Source organism: Aplidium turbinatum, chromosome 1, assembly GCF_918807975.1.
Source record: "Aplidium turbinatum chromosome 1, kaAplTurb1.1, whole genome shotgun sequence".
In the NCBI taxonomy this organism is placed as follows: Eukaryota; Metazoa; Chordata; class Ascidiacea; order Aplousobranchia; family Polyclinidae; genus Aplidium; species Aplidium turbinatum.
In genome coordinates, this window is record NC_137472.1 from 62632899 (window position 1) to 62660373 (window position 27475).

General features: G+C 37.2%; 1 protein-coding gene across 1 annotated transcript; it reads right to left on the bottom strand.

The window, feature by feature from the left end:
* Nucleotides 1-4: 4 nt before the first annotated feature.
* LOC145785268 (uncharacterized) lies at nucleotides 5-26496 on the bottom strand. The gene is made up of 24 exons (XM_082597254.1): nucleotides 26469-26496; nucleotides 25914-26019; nucleotides 25250-25355; nucleotides 24711-24820; nucleotides 23035-23167; nucleotides 22466-22647; nucleotides 21655-21799; nucleotides 21125-21259; nucleotides 15061-15177; nucleotides 14449-14616; nucleotides 13614-13739; nucleotides 12951-13118; nucleotides 12089-12226; nucleotides 11213-11416; nucleotides 10627-10761; nucleotides 9891-10040; nucleotides 8799-8876; nucleotides 8101-8290; nucleotides 7695-7849; nucleotides 6743-6943; nucleotides 5871-5970; nucleotides 5344-5470; nucleotides 4018-4164; nucleotides 5-999 (listed from the first exon to the last, which is right to left on the bottom strand). The coding sequence occupies exons 1-24, from the start codon at nucleotides 26479-26481 to the stop codon at nucleotides 879-881; spliced, it is 3255 nt and encodes a 1084-aa protein (XP_082453380.1). The 5' UTR covers nucleotides 26482-26496; the 3' UTR covers nucleotides 5-878.
* Nucleotides 26497-27475: the final 979 nt, after the last annotated feature.

Sequence of the window (27475 nt, forward strand, 5' to 3'; positions counted from 1 at the left end):
TTTAAAAAAATGCAATTTAGCATGAGTTTCAAAACAAAAATCTATCAGACACAGCAGCTTCTGAGAAGCATCAGATAGAAGAGGCTGACCCCTAAAAACCACAGAAAATTGATCATTCATTTTATGGTTTCTGGTCCCTTAAATCTCCAACTTTTTTGTAAACACAGTCAACAATTTTGTGTCTTCGTTTTCACACTTTTTTAATTCATTAAACGCAATGTAAACGTTAACATGATTTCTGGGGTTCACTTGTGTGACAAATTGTCATGGCAACAAATAATGCACAATCAGTTTCAACATACACTACAAAACATGTCAAAATGTAAAAGGCAGTTAAGCAAACATGATATTATATACATTGAATACAGTTGATAAAACATGTAACTAACTTTGTGTAACCACACAGCTGCTTCATTACATCCACAAGAACAACAATATTTGCAGCACAAGGTTAGTCTTGATGCCAATGACAACAAACCGTGTACAGAGCAGTTTAAATATCAAACACTGAATTATTACATGGCAGGACATTGACCTTGATGCTACTGTCAAGTTGTATATGTTAGAGTAAGGCAGAATAGTTCTGCTCCATACTGCAAACCAACTTATAAAGAGTATTGACACTGTGACAGATCAGTATGATTAAAGCACTTGCAAACACTCCACACTATTTATTGTATTGCACCCACCAAGGAGAGGAGATGCACATTACCAGCCCACTGTTTTGAAAGGAAACACATTATTGCATTAAACCTGTTGAAGAGCAAATAACAACAGATAACATGGCGAGCATTGAAGCATTGGCGGAAATGCAAAATACACCTCGCAATGTACAGGCAGAGTTATTCAGCCACACAACTCTTCAAAGTCCATTGAGTTTAAAGAATATTCCACAGGTTTCCAATATTGAAAGGATGAGTTCTCTTCTTCATGTGATTTAGTTGGGACATCATCAATGGGGTGTTTCCAGTACACATTGTCAATATAGTTGCTTCCTGCCTGCAAAATTAACAATTGGCTATAACTCAAGCACAATCTGACACAGACAAAACGACTGGGGGCTGGTGAAGCCAAACAGTAAAACACTAATAGTGTTTTATTACTGAATGAATTTTTTCATTGAGGCTTGGCAGGCTTTTAAACGTAGTGGGGCAAAATCATATGGGAGAGGAAAGTTGGTAAATTTTTGATATCTGTCAAATGGGTACCTGTTATACATTTTTGGAATGGTGTTGCTTTACAGTTTCACACTGTGTACTTTATTTTTAAATTTCTACATCCTGAACACAAATTTTTAGCCTTCTTTACCAGTGAGGAAATGTTGTTGAGTATATTGCACAAAATGCCTTGTTTTCGCCAAGTGATATAGCGGTCAATTTTTGAGTAAATTTAAATAGTTTTTGGGCTACAGTGACACAAACTAATGTATTTGCAGCTTCTTCTTTTAACTTCTACTGGTGCTATAACATAGCATCCCATTATGATTCCCAAAATCAACAATAACACCAACATTGCAATATAAGACAGATTCTGCAAGGAATAAGGCTATTTCAAGAAGGAGAAAAGCACTTCCGCAATCACCGAGAATAAGAAAATTACAAGAACTTGGTGGTAGTATATGGGCGGTTTATGATCGTGTCATATCCAGACAAATTATCGTACATGACCTAGATTCTTTTGTGATTGCTGCCCAGGTCAATGAAGATTCTAAAATCAAAATCATAAAAACTACTAAAGATGAAATTACAGAAACAATAAAGAAAGAGGAGTGGAAGGGAAAATTTGATGCAGAACCTGCCTTGAATGGAATTAGAAAAGCCCATCAAATAACATTAGAACAGCAAGAACCAATTCTAAATTATATATCTCTCGTCAACAAATCATTAAACTACTGATTTTCAAAATGAAAGAGACGAAGATGACAAAATTGAAAACTCATGGGTTGCGGTAATTTATGACAAAAATTCCTGTGTAGGGAAGGTTTAGACACACCTGAAGGAAGGATACGAGTTAAGTACGGTATCCAACATCGTGTGAACCTAATCACTATCAATATCCAGAGGATGATGATATTTGAGTGATAAACCTAAAGAATATTTTGGCTAAAACAGTGGAGCCTGAGCTGATGGCAGGTGCTGGTAGGATTATTTACAGTTTACCTGGAAGCAAATATCAGAACTTGGTACATGCCTTTACAAGTGCATAAATGCATACACACCGACTAACACAGAATGCTATTTGATGCATAAGTTGCTGTGAATCTTTCGTTTTGTTCTTGAATTCGTTCGTTTGTTTTGAATTAAACAATGCAAGGAAAATGTGTCCCGCAGTGTAACGTCCCGTAGTGTAACATACTAAACATTGTAGAGACTCAGTTTAAATTATTTCAAACTTCTGAGATTATCGCCCATGGCACAAATAAAGCCATACACACATTTGCCGCAAAAAGATTTAATGTTAAAGGCTAATTGAGGAAGAAATGCTGATCGCAGAAAAATGGATAAATTGATGGTTGTTTCAGGTTTCCCGTAGTGTAACGTCACAGTGTTAGTTAAAACAATTACTAAATTTGATCTTTTTGTGGAAAAACGTTTATTAAAGCAAAGTTCATCACCAGCAGATTTCAAAAATGATTTTACATTAAAATTTAATAATAAAGAATCATAATGATTCATCATCAATGTCGTCATAATGATCATAATGATGAAGTCAAAAAAAAAAAAAATCGTCATTAGTCCCGTAGAAGTAACAAATGATTTAACCCAGTGTGTTTAACAAGTATATACATAAAGTGATACTGCATTCACTAGGCCTATTTAGGTTTATGATTATTAAAAAGACAGGTTATATACCTATGATTAATATATAATGTTTAGACAGAAAATTGTGTACATTGGATGAAACAATATTATAAAATGTATTTTGCACAGAGCGTATTACAAGGTAACCAAGTCTATTTGCAGGGGTGGGCATCTGCTACTTCAGCAGCATCACGCTACTCGCTACTTTAGAAGTGGCACGCCACCGCTACTTGGACTAGAGCAGTGCTACTCAAACGCCGGTACGCGTACCGGTACGCGAGCACTTGGCTGCTGGTACGCGGTCAGTTAGAAGAAACTGTAAATTGAGTAATTTGTTAAATGTTGATCAGAACGTCTATATCATAATTTTTAGGCAACGATAATGTTCAATCTGCTTTCCCAGCTATAGACTGTTTGGTCGCCCGCTACTACGACGACTTCCAGTTACGTCACAAAGAAATGTTATTTCGTAATTGTTATCCATTATTTCAATAAAGTATCGCAATGTTCGATGCGAGATGATCATCCTTTTTGTGTGTTTGTGCTGTGTCCAGGTGCTTGACTATACCTGCAGCGTCCAGTAACGAGTAGAGAAGTGAGAGGCTCAATCGATCGGCCACATTCTCACTTCAAAATATCAGATGATTGTAGTGAGTTGAGCATGTTTTTACATAGATTTGTTGAAGCTAGTAGCATTGTCTTCCATCGAACCGCAATTGGATAAGCTGGTTGCAAATAAGCAAGCGCACACTTCGCATCAAAATTCGAAAGATCATTAATAAAAGTGTTTTTTTTTGTGTATTTGTTACAAAAGTAATACTAATGACTTTGCTCTTGTCTTTTTTTCGCAAATTACCGGGACGTCAAGTGATGGAAGGTGCTCAGCCGGTACACGGCACAAAAAAGTTTGAGCAGCACTGGACTAGAGTAGGATGCGCTGCTGCTACTTCTTTCATTGCTTTGTCTTAAAGTGACACAAGAAACACTTTGTAACGTCAAAATGACCTTGAAATCGTGTAGAACAAGCATAATTTTGTTGTAACAGCACTCAATTTTGTGTTCACAACAAACAAGAATTTCTACAACTTAGAGATATTTTTCTGTGAAAAAGCTTCAGCAGTAACGTGTTTCAGAAGAATGAAGGATGCGGTTTATTATGGTTTTAAGCAGTCAATATTAAAGCATTTAATAGTAGGCTATATTGTTGCCAGATTACCTGTCAAGATCTTCAGGCAACGAAAGCGTAGTCGGTGGAGTTTGGCTTGTCTTGGTCGTTAGGAAGTTGCTGAGCTGCTTTTCAAGGTTGAACTTTTCCTCTCGCATCTCATCAAGCTCCTTTAATAAATCTTGGCTGGAATCGTTTCTAGAAAACAAAGTTTTGTCAAAAATCTGATGAAACTTTGACGGCAACGTCAAAACCTAAAGCTTACAGCTCTGCCGTGATTTGTCAGTACCTAATATCCGCCATTTTCAAGTTTTCGAGATAAACGAATTTTTGTGTTTATTACGTTAGGTTTATTTATTTAATATGTTAGGATTTACACACCAATAATCTCAAAATCCATACTACATAGGGGCACAAATTTTTGTCAGGAGATACATGAAGTCTTTAAACGTAGAAAAATGCAAAATAGTCATTTTTGACAAAATGGCGGATATTATCATCATCATCATCATAATCCATCGTCGGTTTGTTCCCCACTAGTGGGGGTGGCCGATTGTTTCCGCGCAGCAATTGTTCTAATGCCTTCTCTCCATTTCACCCTGTCCCTTGCATCTTCCTCCTTCAGTCCGACTTTTTTAAATTCATCCTTCACTTGTTGTTTCCACGTTCTTCTTGGACGACCGCGTTTCCTCTTCCCATCCACCTTTAGATCTAGTGCCTTTCTAAGAAAACTTCCTTCCTCCCTCCTTATCACATGTCCATACCATCTTACTCCATTTGCCCTAGCCAGTTGGTCTATGGTCTCTCTCATCTCTAGCATATCCAACAATTCTTCAGTCCTTTTTTCCTTTCTCGTTTTCACCCCACACATTGCTCTCACCATTGACCTTTCCGTTCTTCTCAGGATTGCCAGTTCACTCTCTCTCAATACCCATGTCTCGCTACCATATAGCATTGCAGGCCGCACACAGCTCCGATATACTTTTCCTTTCATCCTTAGTGAAAATTTTCTGCCATACAACATTTCCCCACATTCCCTGAACTTTGCCCAGCCCAATCTTGCCCTTGTTGTCACCGATGCTTCACATCCACCACTTCCATTTATCCGATCACCCAGATAACAGAAGTATGTCACTGTTACCAATTAGGTTTACCAAAATCTAGGGAGTTGTTCCAGATTTATCTTCAGCTTCTATCATCACAAATGTATTTCACACATTTTCATGTTTTTTAAAGCGATAAAAGACAAGTGGCGTAATTTGTAAACCAATATTTGAACAAAAGGAACGTGCTATATAATTTGCTCAATGCTCTTTATTGGAAAATCTCTTCAATTTGTTTCACTCGGACTTTGTTGCTATTTAGTTTGTTACTCACAATGACTCCATGATGATAGCCTTCCCTTGCAATTCATCTCTTTCCTGTCGAGCTTTCTGCTCGAGTCGCTGACTATCGACAAATTTCTTCTTCAGGTCACTGACGTGTTTTTCTTTAATTCCAGTTTCTAAGCAACATTGAATCACTTGCTCAATCGCTCGATCACTGTGGATTGGCATTCCTCTATCAATTCTCTACACCATTGTTTACTCCAATAATATTCAACCCAGTCTGACTTTTAAACGAGGGTAGAACACGATGTGTAGTTATGCGCATATGGAAACCGTCCACACTGTGCAGCATTGCAATCAACCCGTTATCATGAGACCCTATCGAGGCCAAAATAAATTGTTTTTAAACTGGAGAAATGATGCAGTAGCGATGAAAAAAAGAGACGTTGACCAACATGTTTGGGTATAGGTTAGACGAAGCCAACAACATAAAAGACGTTCCGTTTTGTACAAACGCATTTAATTTTGAAAGTAACGAAAGATGCTTGTCCACAACATCGATCCATCACAAATCACCTTCGATGACTCGTTGTAAGTCACGCTTCAATGATTTAATTTCCTTCGTAGCTGCATTTAGAGAGTTTCCCGACCCGGAACTGTCGCTGTCACCGGAACTCTAAAGAAAAAATTATGGCAGAATATATTACAGATATTACACTTAACTTTGGAATCTTTATCAAATGTAAAAGATGTCTTAAAACTTGAAAGTAATTTTATTGTTAAGATAATGACTTAAACAAATCTTTGTGCACAGTAGACTGCTCCACAAAAACTTAAGAAATGTTTGATGTCTTTGCTACATTGAGAAGCCGTATACTGGCTACCAACGCAGAAAGGAAGCCATTATACACCTGGATCGCCGGGTAGAAGATCACAACCACTTGCTCTACGCCAAACTCGGCGTCCCACCTCAGGAATTTTCCTGGCGATTAAAATCAAAACACCCTTTTGTACCAGCTGCACTTGAATTAGTACAACTATTCAGTAATCATACCACCAGTACAGCACATTATGTGGAAGACACTGGGAACACCACAGCATGGTGTGTAGCCGACACCAAACTCCATGGTTTTATACCTCACCTAGTTGCGCGCCCCCCTGGTATGGAGTTGCCCCCGCCGACTTGGGTGAAGCTTAGTAGAATTGGAACAGGAGTCGGCCGCTTCCATCCCAATACGTAAAAGTAAGGTCTGGCTCCCTCATCGGCCTGGTGGAATAAACTGCTGACCATGTCATTCTTGAATATCCCATTTACAAGACACCAAATGGAAAGCATGGTATAACAGCACTGGACGAAGCTACACTCACCTGGTTTTCTATCACCTGCCCTAAAATTTGAACAATTCTGTCTCATACAAAAGAAGACGATTGAGAAGTGCAAAACTTACTGTTCCATTTCGTTCCAGGTGCTTCTTCAGCACTCCTATTATTGTGCTGTGAGACGTCTTCAGCGATTCCAGCTCAACAAGTTGCATCTGGAGGACCGCGTTCTCCGCTTCTGCAGCTTCCAACTTCGCGGCTTTGATTCGAAGATCGGCGCTGGATTTTTCATCTTGCTCTTTCTCTGGTGATCTGCTTCTAAAAGTTGACTTTCTTATCAAAAAATATCTATGATATATATAAGCTGAAATTTATCACCAAAATAGCGTCTTAGTAACAATGTATTTTTGTTTGAAATGATGAATGCGGTTCAACATATCACAAAAATCTCACTTGATTTCAACAAAATCCAAAAAAAAAATCCAAATTAACAAGTGCAACGTCAACAAAACCGCTTTAAATGGGAACCGTATAATGTCGAAGTGAGCTGCAACTAGTAAGTTAATATTATTAGCTATTGTCGCTCTGCAATCGCTTTGTTTGGATTTAGCTACTCATGTATTCTTACTGAGTTATGCAAGAAAGAATACAATCGATACAATTTTTTAAAGTTTTTTGTATGACCCGACCTGGAATCGATCTCAGGCCTACCAGTACTACAGCCGAAGGCTACTACTACTACTACTACTACTCGGCTACTGAGCTGATGTAAGTTACAACTGCTGATTGTTAAGTTTAAATAAAACAACATAAAAATTATCAAGTTTTAGTATACTTGTAATATAATTTGTCTACATAACTGTTGTGCTGTGCATTTCTTAATTAACTAAATTTATTTAACTTAATTAACTAATCCATCTCAGGCCTACCAACACTAGAGCCGAAGGCTGAGGCATGATCTTCATACTGAACAGTTAGCTTGGAAGGGGGCCAAGCAATGAGCTACTCAAAAATATATGAAAATTACAAGATACATACACAAGTTTAACACACATCCAATCATCCATCCTACTCGTTAACTGTTGCAATCTTCATCTCTTCCAACTGTTCCTCCAGGACTTTAATTCGATCTTCTGCTCGCTTTTTCCCGTTTTCAAGGACAGCACACTCTCCTTTTAAAACTGAAACTTCTTGATTCTTTTCCTTAAGATCTTGTTCCATCCATAACATTTCAGCTGAATATAGGCAAATAATTTCGCTCAAATGGTTTTAAATGAAGGCAAAACAACATCCACAGACAATGTTGCTGTCGGAAAAAGACTGTTTTTATTTTTCAAAGTTAATAAGAATAATGTCTTTAACTAAGAAGAAAAATTTAATTTATAAGCAAAGGTTGTTTTCCTTTTGAAATTTTTAGGTTATATCGATTATGTCTGTATTGTAACATGTTCGATTTTGTTGTGTGTTGAACTGTTTAGATTTTTACCTTTTATGCCTTTCAATTCCGAATTGTTGTCACTTGCTCTTCGCGATTGATCGCTCTGTAACGCGTTCAGTTCATCTGACATGCTGGCCAATCTTAAATCAAGCTGTTGCTTCTCTCTGCTTAAATCTCTCACTTCTCTCTCATACGCTCTCGATTTTTCTTCAAAGAGATTTTGTAAGGTTTCCACTTCCTAAATTAATTAAAGCAAATAACGCATACATAAATTAAACTTGGTGTCAACAGTAATTCAATATTTAAATGCAAGGAAAAAGTGTGTTTATAACTTCCATAGTTTAAGATGATGATTGATGATATGAAGCCAAAAGCGAAAATGCAAAACTCGTCGTTGAAACGTTTATTTAGACTTTGGAGCATAACCTTCTGTGCTTTAGACAAAAGTATCCGAGCCCGTCGATGCCTGGTTCAGGCGAGGCAGTTGTAGAAGAAGTATGGTGTTACGTCACAATGAAGGGCGTGATTGCAGAAGATTTAATATTAATAGAAAGCGACATGCAATAATTTGGAATGCTTTTTGAAAGCAGATAATGTGAAAGACAAAAGCTGCCACAACGGATATATGTCTATTCATTACATTTAGAAAAATAGATAATAAGCATATAATCTTTGCAGTTTCAACGTGTGACAACGTAAAAGCTACCCAACAAAGGTAGTTTCACTATCCATCTACCCCAACTGACCTGTCGTGCTTGGGTGAGTTGCTCGGCAAGAAGTTGGTTCACTCCTTTTAGCGTGGTGACGTCACCAAGGGATTCAATCTGATGAAATATTGGAAAGAGTCAAATAACAAAGGATTTTGGAGTATTTTATTTTGTTTATGAGTTGATTTTCCTTTTAAAAAATGCGTTTCACTTTGAACATTTGTTTTATGGGCACGTTATGAACTGATGTTAGGCTCAAACTATTCTGCTGCTACTTTTTTGTAAGAGAAGGCTTCCTTCCTCCAGTAGTGATACTGTGCTGGTGTATGTTGACTCCAGTACAGACTTAATATTAATGGAGTCTGCATCAATGATATGCGATGAGAAAGGAATCTACACATGACCTAACAGAGAATTGTAAATAAAATGAGTTTATGCTAATGCTGATATGATAATGAAAAATAAATTTATGTTTTCGAGATGCATTTGAAAACAAGGCAGAAAATAACACGAAGTGCCCGGATGGTGAGTCAGTTTATTGGGTCGAGACCGTTCCCCGGATAATTTAGGTCGGTACCAACCAGATGGCAGGGTGGGAAAACAAGCTATTTGGAAAATCCTTTAGAAAAGAGGTTTTGTTTTTTCTCAAAAGTAAGAATTGTCACCAAAGCGAAATAGAAATGCATTAAAGTAAAATAATATGCAGTGTTTTGGCAAGTTCTCTGGACACCTAAAAACATTTTTTGTGCCCCTGAAATTATAAAATTATCTCTGGCCTGGGTCGAAAAGTACTCATGGCCTTTCTGTTACTGTAGCACCGCATGATGTCCCACAAGAGCAGTAAGTTTGCTTCTTGAGAAAAGCTTAAGTCCAAAACTTTTTTAAGCATTTCCTAGCGCAGATTTATGCTTAGCGAACTTTTTAAACTTAACCTCGAAGCTCGACTGGTTAGGGCGTAATTTATACATTATTATTATATCGCATAGTTAGCCTACGTTTATTACAAGAGTGCAAGTTCGACATCAAGATATTCAAATAAAAGTTTGCGTAGTTGTAGCTTGAAGTTAAATATCTAGACTGAGAAAATTTTGCAAATATTTTTTCATTGCATTTAGGCCTAATAGTCCTTACCGAAGTATCCCTTGCCAATTTATTTTTATTTTTGACAAGATTGTCTCGTTCTGATTCTGTTTGTTGTAGCCTTGTTTTCATCAAAGCCAGTTCGGCTTGCAGCTTTTCAATTTGAGGCTGACAAATATTTTCACTTGTAGTCTTGGACGGCTGAAAAACAGTAAATTGCTTGTTGATGTAGTTTATACATAGTAATTGGATACTTCTAAAAGTCTCAATAAAAAGTAGTCCTATATACTGTAAAAGTGTCCTAGACCCAGGATCCAAATCTAACAAGCGTTTTCAAACAGCAGATAGAAAGTGAGAACAAAATCTTTAAGTTAATCATCTTAATTTCACTCAGTAAAATAGTGATTTAAACCGGTGATAGAAGAGGAAGACATTGTGAGTGACAATTTATTTTTATGATTTAATTTGTTCAATTGTGTCTACAGTAATCCAAATATGAGGTTCAACTAATCCATAAACCAGTGTTTTGAATCTTGCAAACAGCACGTTCATGGAATAAGTAATCATCAGCTATTCTACCAATACTCACTGATGTTTCTCGGCAGTCGAGTGTAGCAAAAATTGATAGTGATAGACACGTGTTTCGCCCATAAGGATTGGCTTATCAGTATCGCATCACTAATTCATGTCACATAGTTCTCAACTGCTGAGTTTTGTTAGTCAAATGAATCCTTACCAATGTGGAAAAAAAACAACTAAACTAACTGTCGCCTAACAAAATACTCACTGATTTGGCCAGAATGTTCCTCTGCATCTCCAACACAGTGATCATCTGCTGGTTTTCTGCGCATTCTTGGGAGAGTCGCTTTTGTTCGGAACGCAAGTGGTTGAGCTCCTCATCAGCGACTTGCGCATCATTCAGCTGAAGACAAGAGAGATTTCGTTTCGATTGATCTTCGTTGCTAAAGTCGAGATCGTAACCAACTGAGTTATTGATTGATTAATTGAATCTTTATCCTCGGACTGGGAAAGCTTCTTGAAGAGCTTAATCCTGGCAGTTTCGCATACTTGCAAAGATTTTGATTTACTGACGCAGGCCTGGTCATGATTGACAGAGTGAAGATTCCGATTGTTGAAGTTCTGTTGCCGGGGAACTATTCTATCCATTAGATGCAGCTGAATGGAGAGCAGTCCTTAACGTGCGTTTTTCAAGCGCACACCCCGAAAGTCGAACCAGCACCGCTTGATGTTCCTCGTCCCTCGCTCTCCAACTGACCTTTCGGGGAGCACAAAGGCATACAAAGACTTTAACTGCTATCGTACCTAACCCAAACGTTAAGTTATTAAATCGTTTGCTACTTTATATGACATACCTGGATCTCTAACGTTCTTCTTTGTGCCTCCTCGAGAGCTAAGCTCTCCTCAGCTTCTCGCCGTTGGGTGAGGCAATCGCTCAAGTCATGCTCCTTTTCTTCGACCAATGAGGTGAGCTTTGAACAAGCCTGCCTCCAGTGGTCAAGTTGTGCTTGTGTATGTTGGTTATTGGATTCAAGTTCCTCTTTAATTCTTGAATATTGCTGAATTTTGCAAAAAAAAAAAAATTAAATTAAAAGCAACATAAAATTGTTCTTCCATTAAGGTTTTGAAAGCGTTGAAGCTGAATATTATGTATCTTTCCAATATTTCAACTGAAATGCGTTTGTTAAATTTTTATTGTGAATTATATCGCATGGGTTGGTTCAATAAACGTAGTTATTCCGGTGTTTCGTGTTAAATGAGCATATACAACTGAGCCAATACAAGTCGAATTTGGGCTCTGACATAGAGCCTAGCACTATTTGCAATGGTAAGGCGACTGCATTAATATATAGCCTAACAATAAGTAGTCAACTCAAAATACATGAATTCTTGCAATCAAGCGAATGACAACAAATCTAGACAGCAATCCTCATAAGCAAGAAGAACTAATGACACAGCTTTACCAAATCGCGACAAATTGGAAAAAAAGGTGGTTTCCCGTCACGATGCACTTTCAAATTTTTTTCACTATAGTTCACTTTTAATGCTCTAATTGTGATGAAATAAGTTTATTCGTATCACAAGACATGCAACCGAATTGTTAATTGTTGTGGTTTAACTTCCGCCAGGAGATATTTCTCTTTTCATGATTTCTTACTACAAAAGTGCCACCAATTAAGAAATATATCTTTATTGCAATCTTGCAGTAAGCACTGTGACATCACACTCACCGATTGCGCATCTCTGAACTGAGCGGTCGCTCTGTCTTTGTCGTGACGTATCTCGGCGATATCTTTGCTCATTTTTTTCATTTCCTCTCCGTGATGTTTTTCCAAGTTTTCAAAACTTTCTCGAAGAGCAGATAGTTTCTATTGACCAGAGCAACATCATTAGTTACTGTACAGAACTAAGTTATTAAAACGTTCTACAACATTCTAGTTAGCTTACTTTTGTTTAAAAGAAATCTTAGATTTTCATGACCTTGAGGTTTAGGAGTAGGCTACCCTGGTAGCAACTGAAAACTAGTAGGCTTATTTGTTCCACAAGATCCGGTACAAGATAATACAAGTTAGTTATGAATCTTTATACCACAGGCAGGCAAGACACAACAATAACACAGGGTTGAGCATTACAACAGTATATTACTAAATAAGTTATGAATCTTCAACCAATTTATAAAGCTTTGGTAGAGAGTTTGCTTTGTTGAACCATAGACAGACATACAAAGTAACTTTAGCGGGTTTAACATATTTTATTACACAACGAAATATAACATAACCTATTTAGAAATAAACTCTAATATTTTCGACACGTACATGTGTCCTCATCAGGAATTACTTTAAATTTGCACTATACATAAAATGAGAATAATAAGATTAATCTGACTATGCACTGTAATGTTAAACGCGCTAAAGTTACTTTGTTTTGTCTGTCAATTTGTAAATATAAACAAATAAAACCTCTCCTCTGCACAGGTATGTGAGGTAGCTATGGAAATTGCCGGTTTGAAATCACATGGACAATTGGACATGAAAGGTTTGACCGTACAGTGCAGTCAAAGCTATTTTTAAAGCAAAATAACAGCCAACAAACCGTTAAAGCATCTTCCTTCTCACAGGCCAGCTGAGACTTTTGTGCTTCTAATAGCGCTGCCTTCTGGACGTCCATTTTGTGAGTCCCTTCCATTTCTTTAAGTTTTCTCTCCAGCGCGTCCACTTCCGGGCGAAGTTGAAGAACTTCCTTAGTCAGCTGCTTGCAATGCTGGAACACAAAAAACACGAGAATCAAAAATTGTTTTGATCTAACTTGAATCAAATTATAAAGAGGCAATCAAAAAAATCCCTTAAAGAGCTGCTGACGTCACAACTATGACAATATGACATTACAAGTTTTCACTGAAATAGTGTAGTTTGGTTTGGTAGTGTAGTTATCAAACAATCTTTCTTCGTGAATAATTATTTCATTAAAAAGACTAACAGGTAAAATATTATACAATAGGATACTTAATTTTCTCTGGTTCAGCATATTTTAACTTATTTTTTTGATAATTCTCTTTTGTGACAAGAAGTCATTGAGCTCAAGTTCAATCGATGGATTTCGTTAAAATAAAAGACGATTGCAAAACAAATAAACAAAAAATTAATCTGTTTTTTTTTAATGAGTGGGTGTCAATGCCTTTGTTATTAACTGTTACGTCATATAAACTCAATAGCTACTCATCCAATGTTTTGTTACATCACCAAACAAAATTCTAACCTTTCTGCTTTCGACGAGCTGGTTTTTATTTGAATCATTTTCCTCTGACGACTTAGCCAGCTCCAGCCTTGTCTTCGCCAGATCCGCGTGAAGTTCCGTGTTGTCGTCTTCAAGCATCACCTTCGCCTGGTGACGTAACAGTATCGATGAATGCGAATACGTCACTGACACTGTACAAAATCTTGAATGCAACTAAACCCAATAAAGACGAGGTGGAAATGCTACATGCAGATTTTATCTTGATTAGTCAAATCTTTAGTAATATCCTTCATCATGAAATATTCAATATTATGTATATGGATAAATTAATAATTCATAATTATTATTATTTTTAACCTCAATCAATAGTAATTTCATCACCACTTAAACTCCAACGCTTAATCGCTTCATAAATAATATGTTATTTTACATTTCAGAAGTTCCATCATTTCTGTAGCCCCACTGCTTTTCTGAAATCCATTTCACGTTTTGATTAATTCTAAGCCAACCATGCAGCTGGTTGGTAAGCTGATAATGAGTTCTTTTATTATTCATGATTTATGTTCATCGATGGTGACAAGAAAAATTTCAAAAGCTAAATTGTGGATTCGTTGTAAGTTGTGTAAACTTAGAACGAGAGGGCAAGGAAGCCAATCTTCGTGACCACCTTCAGGCATGCCTTTAAGTGTCTGCCAAAGACACATCCGCATGCTCTTGAGTGGTGTCGAACCAGTGCCTTTTGAGTGTCGCTTCAGGCCTATCACCACTTGGCCATGCAGCCCAAACGATGCATAGTGATGGAAGTGGGAAAGCATTGGGAATTTTTAGTGACTTGTTTCAATTGTGGAACACCAACCTGTTTCAATTCTTGATTGATTTCCTTGATCGAATTGAGAGTTTTCTCCAACTCACTGTTGTACTTTAACGCCCTCTCCCGGTCACTTTGCAACTCCATGTGACTTCTTCTTAATTCTATCAAATCATTTCCTTGCTTCTTCATCTTATCTCGGCACATGGAGAACTCCTGGGAAGAAATGGACAAAACAAAAACAAAAATATGAGTTAGCTCTTTTATGATAGAGCAGGGTTTTTTTCTGGGTTTCTACTGGGTAATTAATTCATTTAGAAATAGGACAAACATCTCAACAGCTGAACTGTGTATGCCTAAAACAATCTTTTCATGAAGCCATAAATATTTCAAACGAAATCAAGCATTGGATGAGTAAACTGAAGTTTTGCAAACAGCAGCGTCGGAAAATATTGTAAAAATTACGTGGAGTCAGAAAAGTTTACTTCAACAAAAATCGTCATAAACAATCTTGAAAAACCCATACAATATTTTGGATCTTTTACCACAGATATTATTTTAAATTGCATTTTATCAGAATGGCTTCCATGTCAATAGCTTCTGTAGGAACTTGAAAAGTATGGCACTAAAGTTAGTGAGAGTAGGAATCGAACCACCGACCTCTTTCTGATGTCCATACTTGTGGTTGGTTTGATCCAATTGTTCCGACACCGCCTCAAGGTCCGACTGGCATCTGCTCAACCTCTGTCCAAGTTCCGTGTTCCGGTTTATTAGAGCCTGGTTAAGTAATATTTTACCAAAGTTATTTGGTCGCAAAACGTGTGACATTTTATCCGAACAACTTACTTCTTACATTAAAACATAGATTTTTTTTAAATGAACGATTAAAAAAATAGGTTGAAGTTCTCTCAAGATCATGGATATCAAGAACTTCACTTCACAATTTTTTTTTGAAATATAACCTTTTTGGATTAAAATGCAATTACTTTTGAAGTATCTACCCAGCTAGAAATTTCACGTGTATTACACGTAGATTCTACGTACCTTGGGTCGTGTATTATACGTTAATTTTCACGTATAATACACGCATATTAGGGTGGGTCGATTTTCATATAAAATTGTCGGATTGTCGCATAAATCGGTATTTAGGTGAGGCTTGCCATACTAAATAAAGTGTTAAAATTTCAATGTGATGGTGTGCTCCTAACCACTTACCCCAGGTGGTATGGAAAAATACAATTTTCTACTTCACTGTAAATTATATTCAATAGGTAGGCTACAGTGAAAACGAAACATAATTGAAATGTAATGAGTTAAAGCCATGTTAAACTAAACAACACAGTCTTTCTTTGATTCAAATATAGGCCGCTGCTTCCTTGCATCTAAGATAGAATAAATCATAGAGTTCCTTTTCTCCTTTCCGACAGTTTTGAGGCTGACCTCAGCGACTACACGAATCATTCTATCAACGGCTTGAGTCTGTGGTGTGTATGACGACTTTACTGGGACTCACTTTATTGCATCCCAAAGTTCCTTTATTAGATGATAATAATGGAGGTTCAGAAACGCCAATCTGTGTCCACTCGATCGTATCAATATAAACCATTGCTTAAAGATTAACTTGATCAGCAGGGCGATGAAATCTTCATATTATTGTAAATGAAAGCTTTCGTGCTTTCAGAATTCGCCTAACAGCTACTTCACGAATGGCAGGTCTATTGTCATGAAATATGGCATATAGCAAGTTTTCTGGGTGAGCTGCATAAGAATTTTGCTTGATCGATTTGTCGATGACAGACTGCACTTCTACTGGCTCAAGTCTACGACTGAGTTGTATCTTAAGGAAAAGTAGCCTACTGCTGGAGCATCGCTGATATCTGTGGCCATCTTAGTGCAAACCATACAGGCCCATGTATACAGTTGCAATGAATCGTGTCAATGTCTTAACAGCTTCTGGTGGATGGGTTTGACTAACATAATAGCGGCACATTCGATTTGCTCCTGTGAATAATTATACTGTATTTCCCAGGATCTTTGTGTAAGAGTGTTTCAGAGCATTCCTCAGAACTGATTGCATGGCAGATTTCCAAAAGGTACATCTGGTCTGTGCTTAGATTTGAATTGTCCAATTTTGGCAAATGGGGAGTTTCAATTTTATCAAACAATGCGATCTCCAAGGCCAGTGGTTCTCAAACTGTGCGTCGCGACGCCCTGGTGCGTCGTTTCAATTTTCCAAGGGAGTCGCAGAAGAGTTTCGTTTCGTAGCTGAATTCAGTTTATCTTATAAACATGAGGTTAATCTTTGATTAGCAGTTTCAGTTGTCATCAAAGTTGTTAACTTCATTAAAACACGCCCACTGAAGTCAAGAGTTTTCAAACAACTTTGTGGAGAAATGAATGCAGCGCATCGGAGTTTGCTCTTTTAATTTTCATCCAGGTGGCTTTCGCTTAGAAAATTCTTTAAACGCTTCTACGAATTGGTGGATGAACTTCAGGCTTTTTTGCAGCAAAAAAATAATCCACTTGCAGATTGTTTAGCTCAGAACAATTTTTTATTGAAATTGGCTTACTTTACTTGTGTGATATCTTCGCCAAACTGAACATTTCTATGCAAGGGCCGAATAAAAATGACATTTCAGATAAAATTGCAGCATTCGTTAAAAAGCTGCTATTGTGGAAGGAAGATATAGCAAACCTGTCTGGAAGCTCTCGATACTTCACTTTCTTGTCCAATTTGCTTGAAAAAAAAAGTATGAAGCTGCCTTCAAATTTGTGAAGCATATTTGGGCAACATTTGTCCAAGCTCGAGTCAAAATTTGCAAAATACTTCCTGAAAAATTTATCAAACTACGTATGGATTCGTGATCCTTTCGTCCAACCTACTCCACTGTCTTTTACTGCACAAGAAAAAGAAGCCTACATTGACCTTTCTTGTGACAATTCCCTGAAAAGGATGTTTAATTCAGGAAATCCGGCAAACTTCTGGATTTCAATGAATGGCGATTATCCAGCTTTGGTGAAGAAAGCACTACGAATTATTATTCCATTTGTCACGTCATATTTATGTGAAGCAGGATTTTCTGCCTTGGCGGTGATAAAAAGCAAATTTCGATCACCAATAAACACTGAAAGAAAAATGCGGGTGGCAATTTCAAAAATTCTCCCAAGATTTAATGAACTTTGTAAAAACAAACAAGCCAACACGTCACATTAAATAATATGCATTGCTTTTTGTTGTTGTATCAACAAACACAACTTTAATAATAATTTTCCTCATTAACTTTTATTTGCTGGTGCGTCGCAAGTCCAGAAAACTTTTCCAGAGGCGTCGCAACAAAAAAAGTTTGAGAACCACTGTCCAAGGCTATAAGGTTTGACCACAGAATATCGCCAATTTCACCAATAAATGTTTCTGGACCAGATGTCTTTCCAAATAATTCAAATAGATGCTGCAATGGTTGATGGGCAGCGTAGGCCAATATATATTCCACTGAACTTCATAATGAATAATGGATATAATCTTCTATTCTAGCAATTACTCCATTACGATGCCCAGTGTTCACTGCTGTCCTGTCACAACCTGTTATTCGAATTCCATCCATGTTCATATTCTCGTCGATCATACATTTTAAAATGTCAACTAAACGACCACTTGGTTTTGTGACATGAGAGATGTAGATGTCACCAGGTTGTGTCAGTAAAACGTAATGGTATTCTTATATTTTTCTCCTGTGGTGGTAGTCATCAAAGACATATGATTCATCCTTTCTCCCATCGAAATAGAGCGATATAAAATTATTGACGACATGTTGGGTTGGTTTCAATCCAGTACGCCTCTTGACTAAGCTATGTCTCACTTCCCGTGGGTCAATAATGATGTCTGTGGAGAAGTCTTTTCCTAACACATCCTGCAAAGTGGCAGTGGCAATAGCAGCAATTGTTTCGTCAGAAACCATCTTTTGATCGGCTTCCCTTGCAACACAAGGGATTGGGATGGTTTTGTAGGCACTACTTGTTGAGACACTCTCCAAGAAACTCGGATCATTATCGGATGAATAAGATAAAGAGTCAGTTTCACAAAGTTTTTTTGTGGCGTGTTAAACCGCACAACTATTAGAAGTTCGCTCACTGCGCAAAATTGCCGGATTGGGCGAAAAAATGAGATAAAATGACAAAAATTTCCGCAACTTTTTGCCCAATCTGGCAACCCTGTTACAGAAACAGAGAGTCATTGGGGTAATGGGTTGCTGTGCACAAAACGATTTTAAACTTTGAGGAAATGTTTAGAAGGTAAAGCCGCACCTATGTTCAAATTTATATGATAAATGGAGAAATCGACCCACCCTAACGCATATGTGTCGACACTATTTCACGTGTATTACACGTATATTTGGTGGTGGATTTTACGTGTTTTACGCCCGCATTACACCTAATTTCCTCGTATCTGACACGTAGATTCTACGTTCCTTGGGTCGTGTATTATACGTTAATTTTCACGTATAATACACGCATATGTGTCGACACTATTTCACGTGTATTACACGTATATTTGGTGGTGGATTTTACGTGTTTTACACCCGCATTACACCTAATTTCCTCGTATCTGACACGTAGATTCTACGTTCCTTGGGTCGTATGTTATACGTTAATTTTCACGTATAATACACGCATATGTGTCGACACTATTTCACGCGTATTACACGTATATTTGGTGGTGGATTTTACGTGTTTTACACCTGCATTACACCTAATTTCCTCGTATCTGACACGTAGATTCTACGTTCCTTGGGTCGAGTATTATAGGTTAATTTTCACGTATAATACACGTATAAGTGTCGACACTATTTCACGTGTACTACACGTATATTTGGTGGTGGATTTTACGGGGTTTACACCCGCATTACACCTAATTTCCTCGTATCTGACACGTAGATTTTACGTTCCTTGGGTCGTGGATTATAGGTTAATTTTCACGTATAATACACGCATAAGTGTCGACACTATTTCACGTGTATTACACGTATATTTGGTGGTGGATTTTACGTGTTTTACACCCGCATTACACCTAATTTCCTCGTATCTGACACGTAGATTCTACGTTCCTTGGGTCGTGGATTATAGGTTAATTTTCACGTATAATACACGCATAAGTGTCGACACTATTTCACGTGTTTTACACGTATATTTGGTGTTGGATTTTATGTGTTTTTACACCCACATTCTACCTAATTTCCGCGCAACGTATCTGAAATCAACAATTTAACACATTTGTATTTATTTAACACATTTGTATAACACATATTGTTATAAGAGGCTACTGTCCAATTGTGACCCTTCTAGCACTCATTCGGAGAGTTAGTGCTTGTTTTGAACTTTATTTGGAATTAGAGAAGAAAAAGAGAAATAGCAGTGGTGGGAATCAAACCCGCTTCAATGAAAGGACTACTTTCTAGCCCTAACCTTAACCCCTAAGCCAACCAGCTGACAAAAAATCCATCACTTAATTTGCTTTCTATCATCTTCTTTTCGCCATTTTTACGTCACTTAAAGCGGACCTTATGATTGGTTGGCGGTTTCATTCTAGTCATTATTAGTGGCAGAATTTCGACTTGTTAAAGTGGCTACCGTACCAAACCTTAGTAAGTAATTGTTTAATATCAGTAAGCGAGACCACTTAAATTTACACTAAGAACTATCGTTAAAAGATCACATTAATTTGCGACTAAAAAATGTCATGAAGTTTCCTTTTTACATAACGTAATAAAAACGTGTAAAGACACCTACAAAAACACATAATCTAACTTATATCCTAAAAAATGCGGAGGAGCGTGGTTGACACCAATCCACTTGAGTGGAGAATTCTTTCTGTTTATACCGTCCTTGGGAGGTAGTTTTACCTAACACAGATTAAAAATTGCCCAAATGAACGAAAGAACTTCAACACGTTTAATATACGTGGAAAACACGTGTTACTTTTCAACAGATGGAAACGTGCAATACACGTGGAAACAACATATAATCAACATACAAAAAATTCCGGTAAAACATCCTTCTGCTCGGGTAAACATTTTTTCTCTTTTGTATGCCCTCTTCTGGGTGTGATTTTACCTTATATACCTTAAAAATTAGTCAAATAATCATAGGATTTTGAACACGTGTAATATACGTGGAAAACACGTGTTATTTTTGCAAGAGTTATATTCACAAAATAATCCCTGATAAAACTTCTAGAATCATATTTACACACTAGTCATACTAAATGATAGCTAAAATATGTCTCTAAAAAAATGTTTTTTAAACAAGTAAATTTTTGTTGGTGTACACAAACTCCTTAATAACACCTGAATTCTACCTAAGATACCATACTACCTAAAATCAACCAAAAATCAACGTGTAATATACGTAGCTTTCTAGCTGGGTATGTTCACTTTTAGATTTTTAAGATTAGCCTTATAGGCGCGTTTAGCTCAGCCACATTCAAATCGATTGGTGGGCAACAATTGCGAAGAACATTCACAAAAACACGAAATATAATGGCAACAATTTCCTGACCTGGAAAGCACCGAGAACCATCGTTCACTGGTGAACGACTTATAAAACTTTAAAGCCGTGTGTGTGACAATCAATAACCTATTCGGTATTCTTGACACTATTATGACCACATCTTTCTTTTATAAGATAGAAGTTAAAAGATGCATATTTAATCTTTGATGAAAACACTTACTTGTTGTGTCTTCTGGTTCTTCTCCAACTCCGAGAAGGCATGATTCTTTTCCTTTTCCAGCAGTTCTCCTCGTTGTCTAGCAACTTTTAACCTCTCGTTGGTCGTGTTCAGTTCAGAACTAGTTGTAGATTGAGTCTGCGAAGTTGAATAACTCAATACACGTGTGTTGATGCGTATGCGAAGTTGAATAAATCAATACACGTTTGTTGATGCGTATGCGAAGTTGAATAACTCAATACACGTTTGTTGATGTGTATGTGAAGTTGAATAACTCAATACACGTTTGTTGATGCGTATGCGAAGTACGAAACCAAGTAGGTAATAATAGGAAATGAAATAACATTGAAAACTCTGCTGTTAAAGATAAACCTCAGCATTAACAATGGTATACCTGAAGGTGTACAGGAAGATAGGCTTCATTGCTTCCCCATCCACTTAATCTAAATCTCAACCACAGAGCGTAAATCTGTTGGATATAAGACTAAAGCACAACAACTGTAGCCTACCGTATATTGGAAATAATTGCCAACCTCCGTAATATCTTTAACTTGTTGTTTGAAATCTGCAATTGATTTGTGCAAATGTTCAAGAGTGACGTGGTGCTGTTGTTTGTCTGCAAGCATCAGCTCAAGTTGGCAACGGAGCCGGTTCGATTCCCGATTCAGTTCGTCTATTCTGTGAATAAAAAGTGAACCACGTACCGTCGCTGTATCAAGTTTAGAGCTCAAATTGTAAGAACGCATGCCTTCACGTAATTTTTGAGAGTGATTTAGCAGCAATCCTCAGCAAATGAATGGTTGGTGCATTTTCCAAAAGTACGTTCTTTTGTTGCATTAATAACTTTTTTACATCTAGTAAATCAGCGTCATATTGGTAAGCAGTGAAAGTCTAAACAGTAAGAACACAATTTATTTGCAAAAGATTTGGCTACTGTAAGAATTGCTTAACAAAATGTTTTTTCTGATTCTGTATTCTAATATAACTTATGTTCTATATAATTTGGTATGAAACAAATTATGAGTCTATGATGAGTTTAGAAAGCAAATTAATGCACGAGGCACATCTCATGAAGACAAAATATTTGTAATAACTTTACGTTGATAAAACTTTGGTAAAGATTTCGCTTTGTTGTACCGCAAACATACAAAATAAAGTAACTTTAATGAGTTTACCATGTTTTATTTTTCATACCCAAAAATACAACACAATCAATATTAAAATTTAATTATGTTGTATTTTTTTGTACGTTACTATAAAATACCTGTGTATGTTAAACCTACTAAAGTTACATTTCTGTCTTCTATTAACACCACTACCAAGCTGATACACTGAGTAATTTACTTTCGCCGTTGAGTTTCTTTATCTTCCGCGTCATGCTTGGACTTTGCCAGGAAACTTTCTCTTTCTTTCTGGAGGAATTGTGTCTTAGTTTCAAGCTCTTGTTGGACTTGTTGCAGCAGCCTGATGGTGGCTTTGCACTCGTTCACATCCATTTCTCCATCTCGGAGTCTTTCGTTCTGAATCTGAACTCCACAACATCAGGATAACTTTAAGTTTTCATTCCGAGGTTGAAATGTTTTACGTTAATTGCATGAGGTCAGAGGTCAGAGGTCAATTGAAAGCTCGCAAAAACTAAAAGTTTCCTGTTTGCATAACTCAATAGAACAAATAAAGTATAAATCGAAAAAACAATCAAACCACTGTTAAAATCGATCCAAGGACTTGTATTATTATTTCATCATGAAATGAATCAATTGCTGTGAACTTGTGATCTATTAAGGTTCAGTATTGTCTATGAAATGGCAACTAGCCTATTGTGTGTTTTCGATTTTGAAACAAATGGTGTTTTATTTTTTTCTCCATCAAAGCATTTCAATCAAACACAAACAGGATTGTTATCCAATAATTACCTCCATTGTCTGTTGAGCGTCAGCCAACTTTTTCAAGAGCAATTCACTTCTGGACTCATTGTCGTCCAAAGCGTCTTGAAAGTTGTCCCTCTCTAGCTCTACCACGTGGGATGGTTGCCACAAAGATGGAGATCTGAGTTCAACAAAGCGCAATTAGAATGATGTTCCTTAAATTGTTGCCACAAAGATGGAGATCTGAGTTCAACAAAGCGCAATTAGAATGTTGTTCCTTAAATTGTTGCCACAAAGATGGAGATCTGAGTTCAACAAAGCGCAATTAGAATGATGTTCCTTAAATTGTTGCCACAAAGATGGCGATCTGAGTTCAACAAAGCGCAATTAGAATGATGTTCCTTAAATTGTTGCCACAAAGATGGAGATCTGAGTTCAACAAAGCGCAATTAGAATGATGCTCCTTAAATGGTTGCCACAAAGATGGCGATCTGAGTTCAATAAAGCGCAATTAGAATGATGTTCCTTAAATTGTTGCCACAAAGATGGCGATCTGAGTTCAACAAAGCGCAATTAGAATGATGTTCCTTAAATTGTTGCCACAAAGATGGCGATCTGAGTTCAACAAAGCGCAATTAGAATGATGTTCCTTAAATTGTTGCCACAAAGATGGAGATCTGAGTTCAACAAAGCGCAATTAGAATGATGTTCCTTAAATTGTTGCCACAAAGATGGCGATCTGAGTTCAACAAAGCGCAATTAGAATGATGTTCCTTAGTGCGTGACATGATGCTTTGTTTGTAACAAAATATTTAGAAGTTTATTGATTACTTTCAACACGCGAGACGCAAGATGGCCAAAATCTAAAAATTCAAAGTTGAGGAAATATTTAAGTTTTAGGAAATTGTATCAGAAATCAAACCTTGCAAGGAAAATCTACAAAACCGCATGGGTTTCCCGATCAAATTGCGGAAAATCTTGGGACGAGAAAGAGTTAAAACTAATTCAACGTCACAATTATTGTTTGTTTTGGTATTCGCCTCAGAATGTCTTGTAGTGGTATATTTGAATCAAGATGAAGGATGCCAGCGTCTACGCCCACTTTCAAATATAGCCACAACCACTTTCAAATGTGTTACGCTTGTAGGTGCTGCAGAATAGCTGCAGAAACCCACAAACGTAAAGGAATTGAAAAGAGGTCTTAACACGAGTAGAGCTTTGTGTACAAGTGACAAATCACTGTGTAGTAGTTACCAAGTCCTGCTGCAATAATTACGAACTACTCAGAGCTACAGGGCGGCACGACGTAATCAAGCGCATGCGACTCGGTGCAATGCATTAGCACTAAGGCAATAATCATAACGCAAAACTAACGTTACTGAACTGTATCAAAATGTAGCCACTTCCGCTTTCAAACGAGGACGCTGTTTAAAACCTATGAGGTTATTACGTGCGCTCCCATTAACTGGTCAAGCCGTCTACCAGTAATTACAGAGTCAGTTTCATGGTAAACAAATCAAACAATATAAAGTCAAGCTTAACTAAAATTTCAATCAAAATTATTTCATTGAAGAATGAATTAAAATTAAATGCATCATTTTTGGCAGTTTTCATAAATCTTTTACTTCCCAGCGTTACCACATGAGAAATTAACTAATTAGTAAATTAGTTTCGTGGTAAACAAACCAAACAATATGAAGTCCTTGGTACCTTCTGATAAGTACCTTCTGATTGGGGAAACAGACCGGGAACGAATGGGAGACGGCGAACGGCGCGCTCTGATTGGTCCGTTGTAGATGCTTCCATGATCAGCAGACCGTGACCATCGATCACTCTGGTTGGATTTAAAGAAAATAACTGTATTTGTTAAAAAAAATTTTAGGTTCACGAGTTTAAATCGTACAAATGACGCTATATAGGTAGCCTACATACCAGTACCACGTACTTAAATGTACCATGGGTATCTGGTCAGGATTGAGAGAGACTACTGAAGTATACTGCAGTAAAGTAGGTAACGATCTACACACTACAAAAACGTATGTTAAAAGCCCAAAAAATAACAAGATTTCTGACTTGTAGATACATTTCCAACAAACGACAATCTGTTTAAAACGCTTTGGAAGTGAAATTGTAACAATTTTAAAAGTGTAACAACACGGCAATCGCTTACAAGCACTAATGTTATCCTTCATTGGCATGTTAGTTCCTGACCAGGAACAAGTACTACAAGATGAACATCAGAACAAAGATTGCAATTACAAACCTTCAAGTAGGATTGCTGTCTGTACGTGTCTTCAAGCACTTGCATCGCTGTCCTAACGGCTGCCGATGGTGTTGAAGCACGACTACGAGAGGGCGCTATGACATCTCTGTCATGGAAAAATGTTAAAAAATAGAAGTGAAATCAAGTCTTTGGAATCAAATCAAAGTTCTCAGTTCACACAAAATAATTAAACCATTTACAGTAAACCACGTAAAACGAAAAAATAGAGAATTAACTTGAAGTTGAAAGTGAGGCTGAAGATGAAACAAATTGCATAACCAGTGAAGCATGACCGATGCCACGAGTCTGCGTGTTGTGGTCTATGGCTTGCCAATAAGTTGCCTTATCAACATTCTAAACTATAAGTTAGGTTGCTCTGCGCTGTGTTCGCATGACAAGAAATCTTACCTTACCTTGACAAGAAGCATAATGATAGTTTTGAAAGACGTCAACACCTACGTCATCACATAAACCTATTGGTAGCTGTGAATTGTTGAAATCAACCCAATTCAGAAGCAAACCACACGTATAGACAATAAAAATACTATTGTTTGAACTGAACCTGCATTGTCTTCCTGCACAATTATGTAGCGATGCGTCTCGATTAGGTTCGGCAATCCAACCGAGATTACACCACGAGAGAGCATTACATCCTTTCACCCACCTTGGTTCGTTATATGCACTCGTATCCAAGTAGGAGTCAGCTCTCGACCTTGTACGGCCACGAGAGGGCGGTCGTAAGCGATGGCCCCGAAGAGATGAGTCCATACCTGGAAGTAGACATTTTTTTCATTGCACTCGTCATGCCTAAGAGAGCAGTGCGGATAAAATTGTTTGTGCAAAAGCTATTCTACATCGTTGAGCTCACATTTCATACTAGCTGTGCCCCAACACACAGCCACATGATGTAATAAAGCTCGCGATGTCTTTGCCACCCAACATGTCCCAGCGCCACTGATGATCCCATCACAAGGCTATACATCACTTCCACGAAATACTGTAATAATGTTATTGCAACTACTTACGACACTCCAACAGCTTTGTTAGAGAGGGTTGGCATCTTATATGCGGGTCTGCTATTATTCGGTGAGTCCGATTCGGTGAGTTCCTAACCTCTCATCTCTAACCCTAACCCTAAAACGGCAATGATAATTAGGCTACGGTACCCAATAATTTAAAAAAAAAAATTAAAAAATCACCAAATAAGGATTGGACTCACCGAAACGGGCCATTCGGCTTATATGCAACTCCATTGACAAAACCAAGAAACCAAAGCCTCTGATGTTCAAATAAGTTCAAAGCAATGTGCATGTGGTAGGCAAAGCTATATTTACATTTCTAAAAGCTGTTTTGTTTCCCCGTGAGGACACTTTTATAGGTATAATATGCTTGAAATGCAATACCCGCTGGGTTTTGCTGAGCAGTGACAGCTTTCAGTTTAATTTTTTGTCTATTGTGTCGTCTATAAAACGATTTTATGTTTGTATGAAGTTATTCCCAGACAGAAATATATGCAATTTTTTCATTGATTCAACGTCTGCAGACGTTAAATCAATGTAAAAATGACAATTTTTTTGTTTTGGTTATGACTTCACAAGTAACATAATACAGAGAGGATGCTATTGCTTCCTGATAACAAATAGAAAGAGTTGGGAGAGTCAAACCGTGCTTGGTATTTTCTAACTCTTTCAGCAGTCGCATGTAAAGTGAAAGATTATTATTGTCACTAAGTAAATCGATACTTTTTACATTGATTCCACGTAGAACCAATGTGAAATCAATGTAAAAAACATTCATTGTTTATCTGGGTTGTTGTTGATAAGAATAACTTATAAACAAAACAAAAGTCAAAACCGAAAAGTGGATCAATAACTTCCAGTTAGCATGAAAAACAAAGTAATTGCTATTTGAATTTAGTATCGTTGGACAATGAAGGGATAACACGCCGTTTGCGCAATGATTCAATCTCAACAAAGATAGAAGTGCTTTGGATTGCCGCAATGCTTTCTAAAAATAATCACTTTAATCTTTTGAATAACCGCATAGGTCCACTGAGGCTACTTTATTAGCCTATTTCATGTTACTACAAAATATTAGAAGAGCAACATATTATAGGGTGCTGCAAAAGAGCAAAACAGCATATTATAGGTACAATCAAAAGAGCATGTCAACATAAATCCTAAATAACAAAAATTGTCAAAGCCACACTGCTTATTCGTGGCTAAC

What these genes read in the sequence shown, in the direction of transcription:
- LOC145785268 (XM_082597254.1), bottom strand. An exon ending in ACGCTCAACAGACAATGGAG is followed by an intron (nt 22,648 to 23,034) that starts GTAATTATTGGA and finishes TGTGGAGTTCAG; the next exon opens with ATTCAGAACGAAAGACTCCG. An exon ending in AAGTTAAAGATATTACGGAG is followed by an intron (nt 21,260 to 21,654) that starts GTTGGCAATTAT and finishes TCAACTTCGCAG; the next exon opens with ACTCAATCTACAACTAGTTC.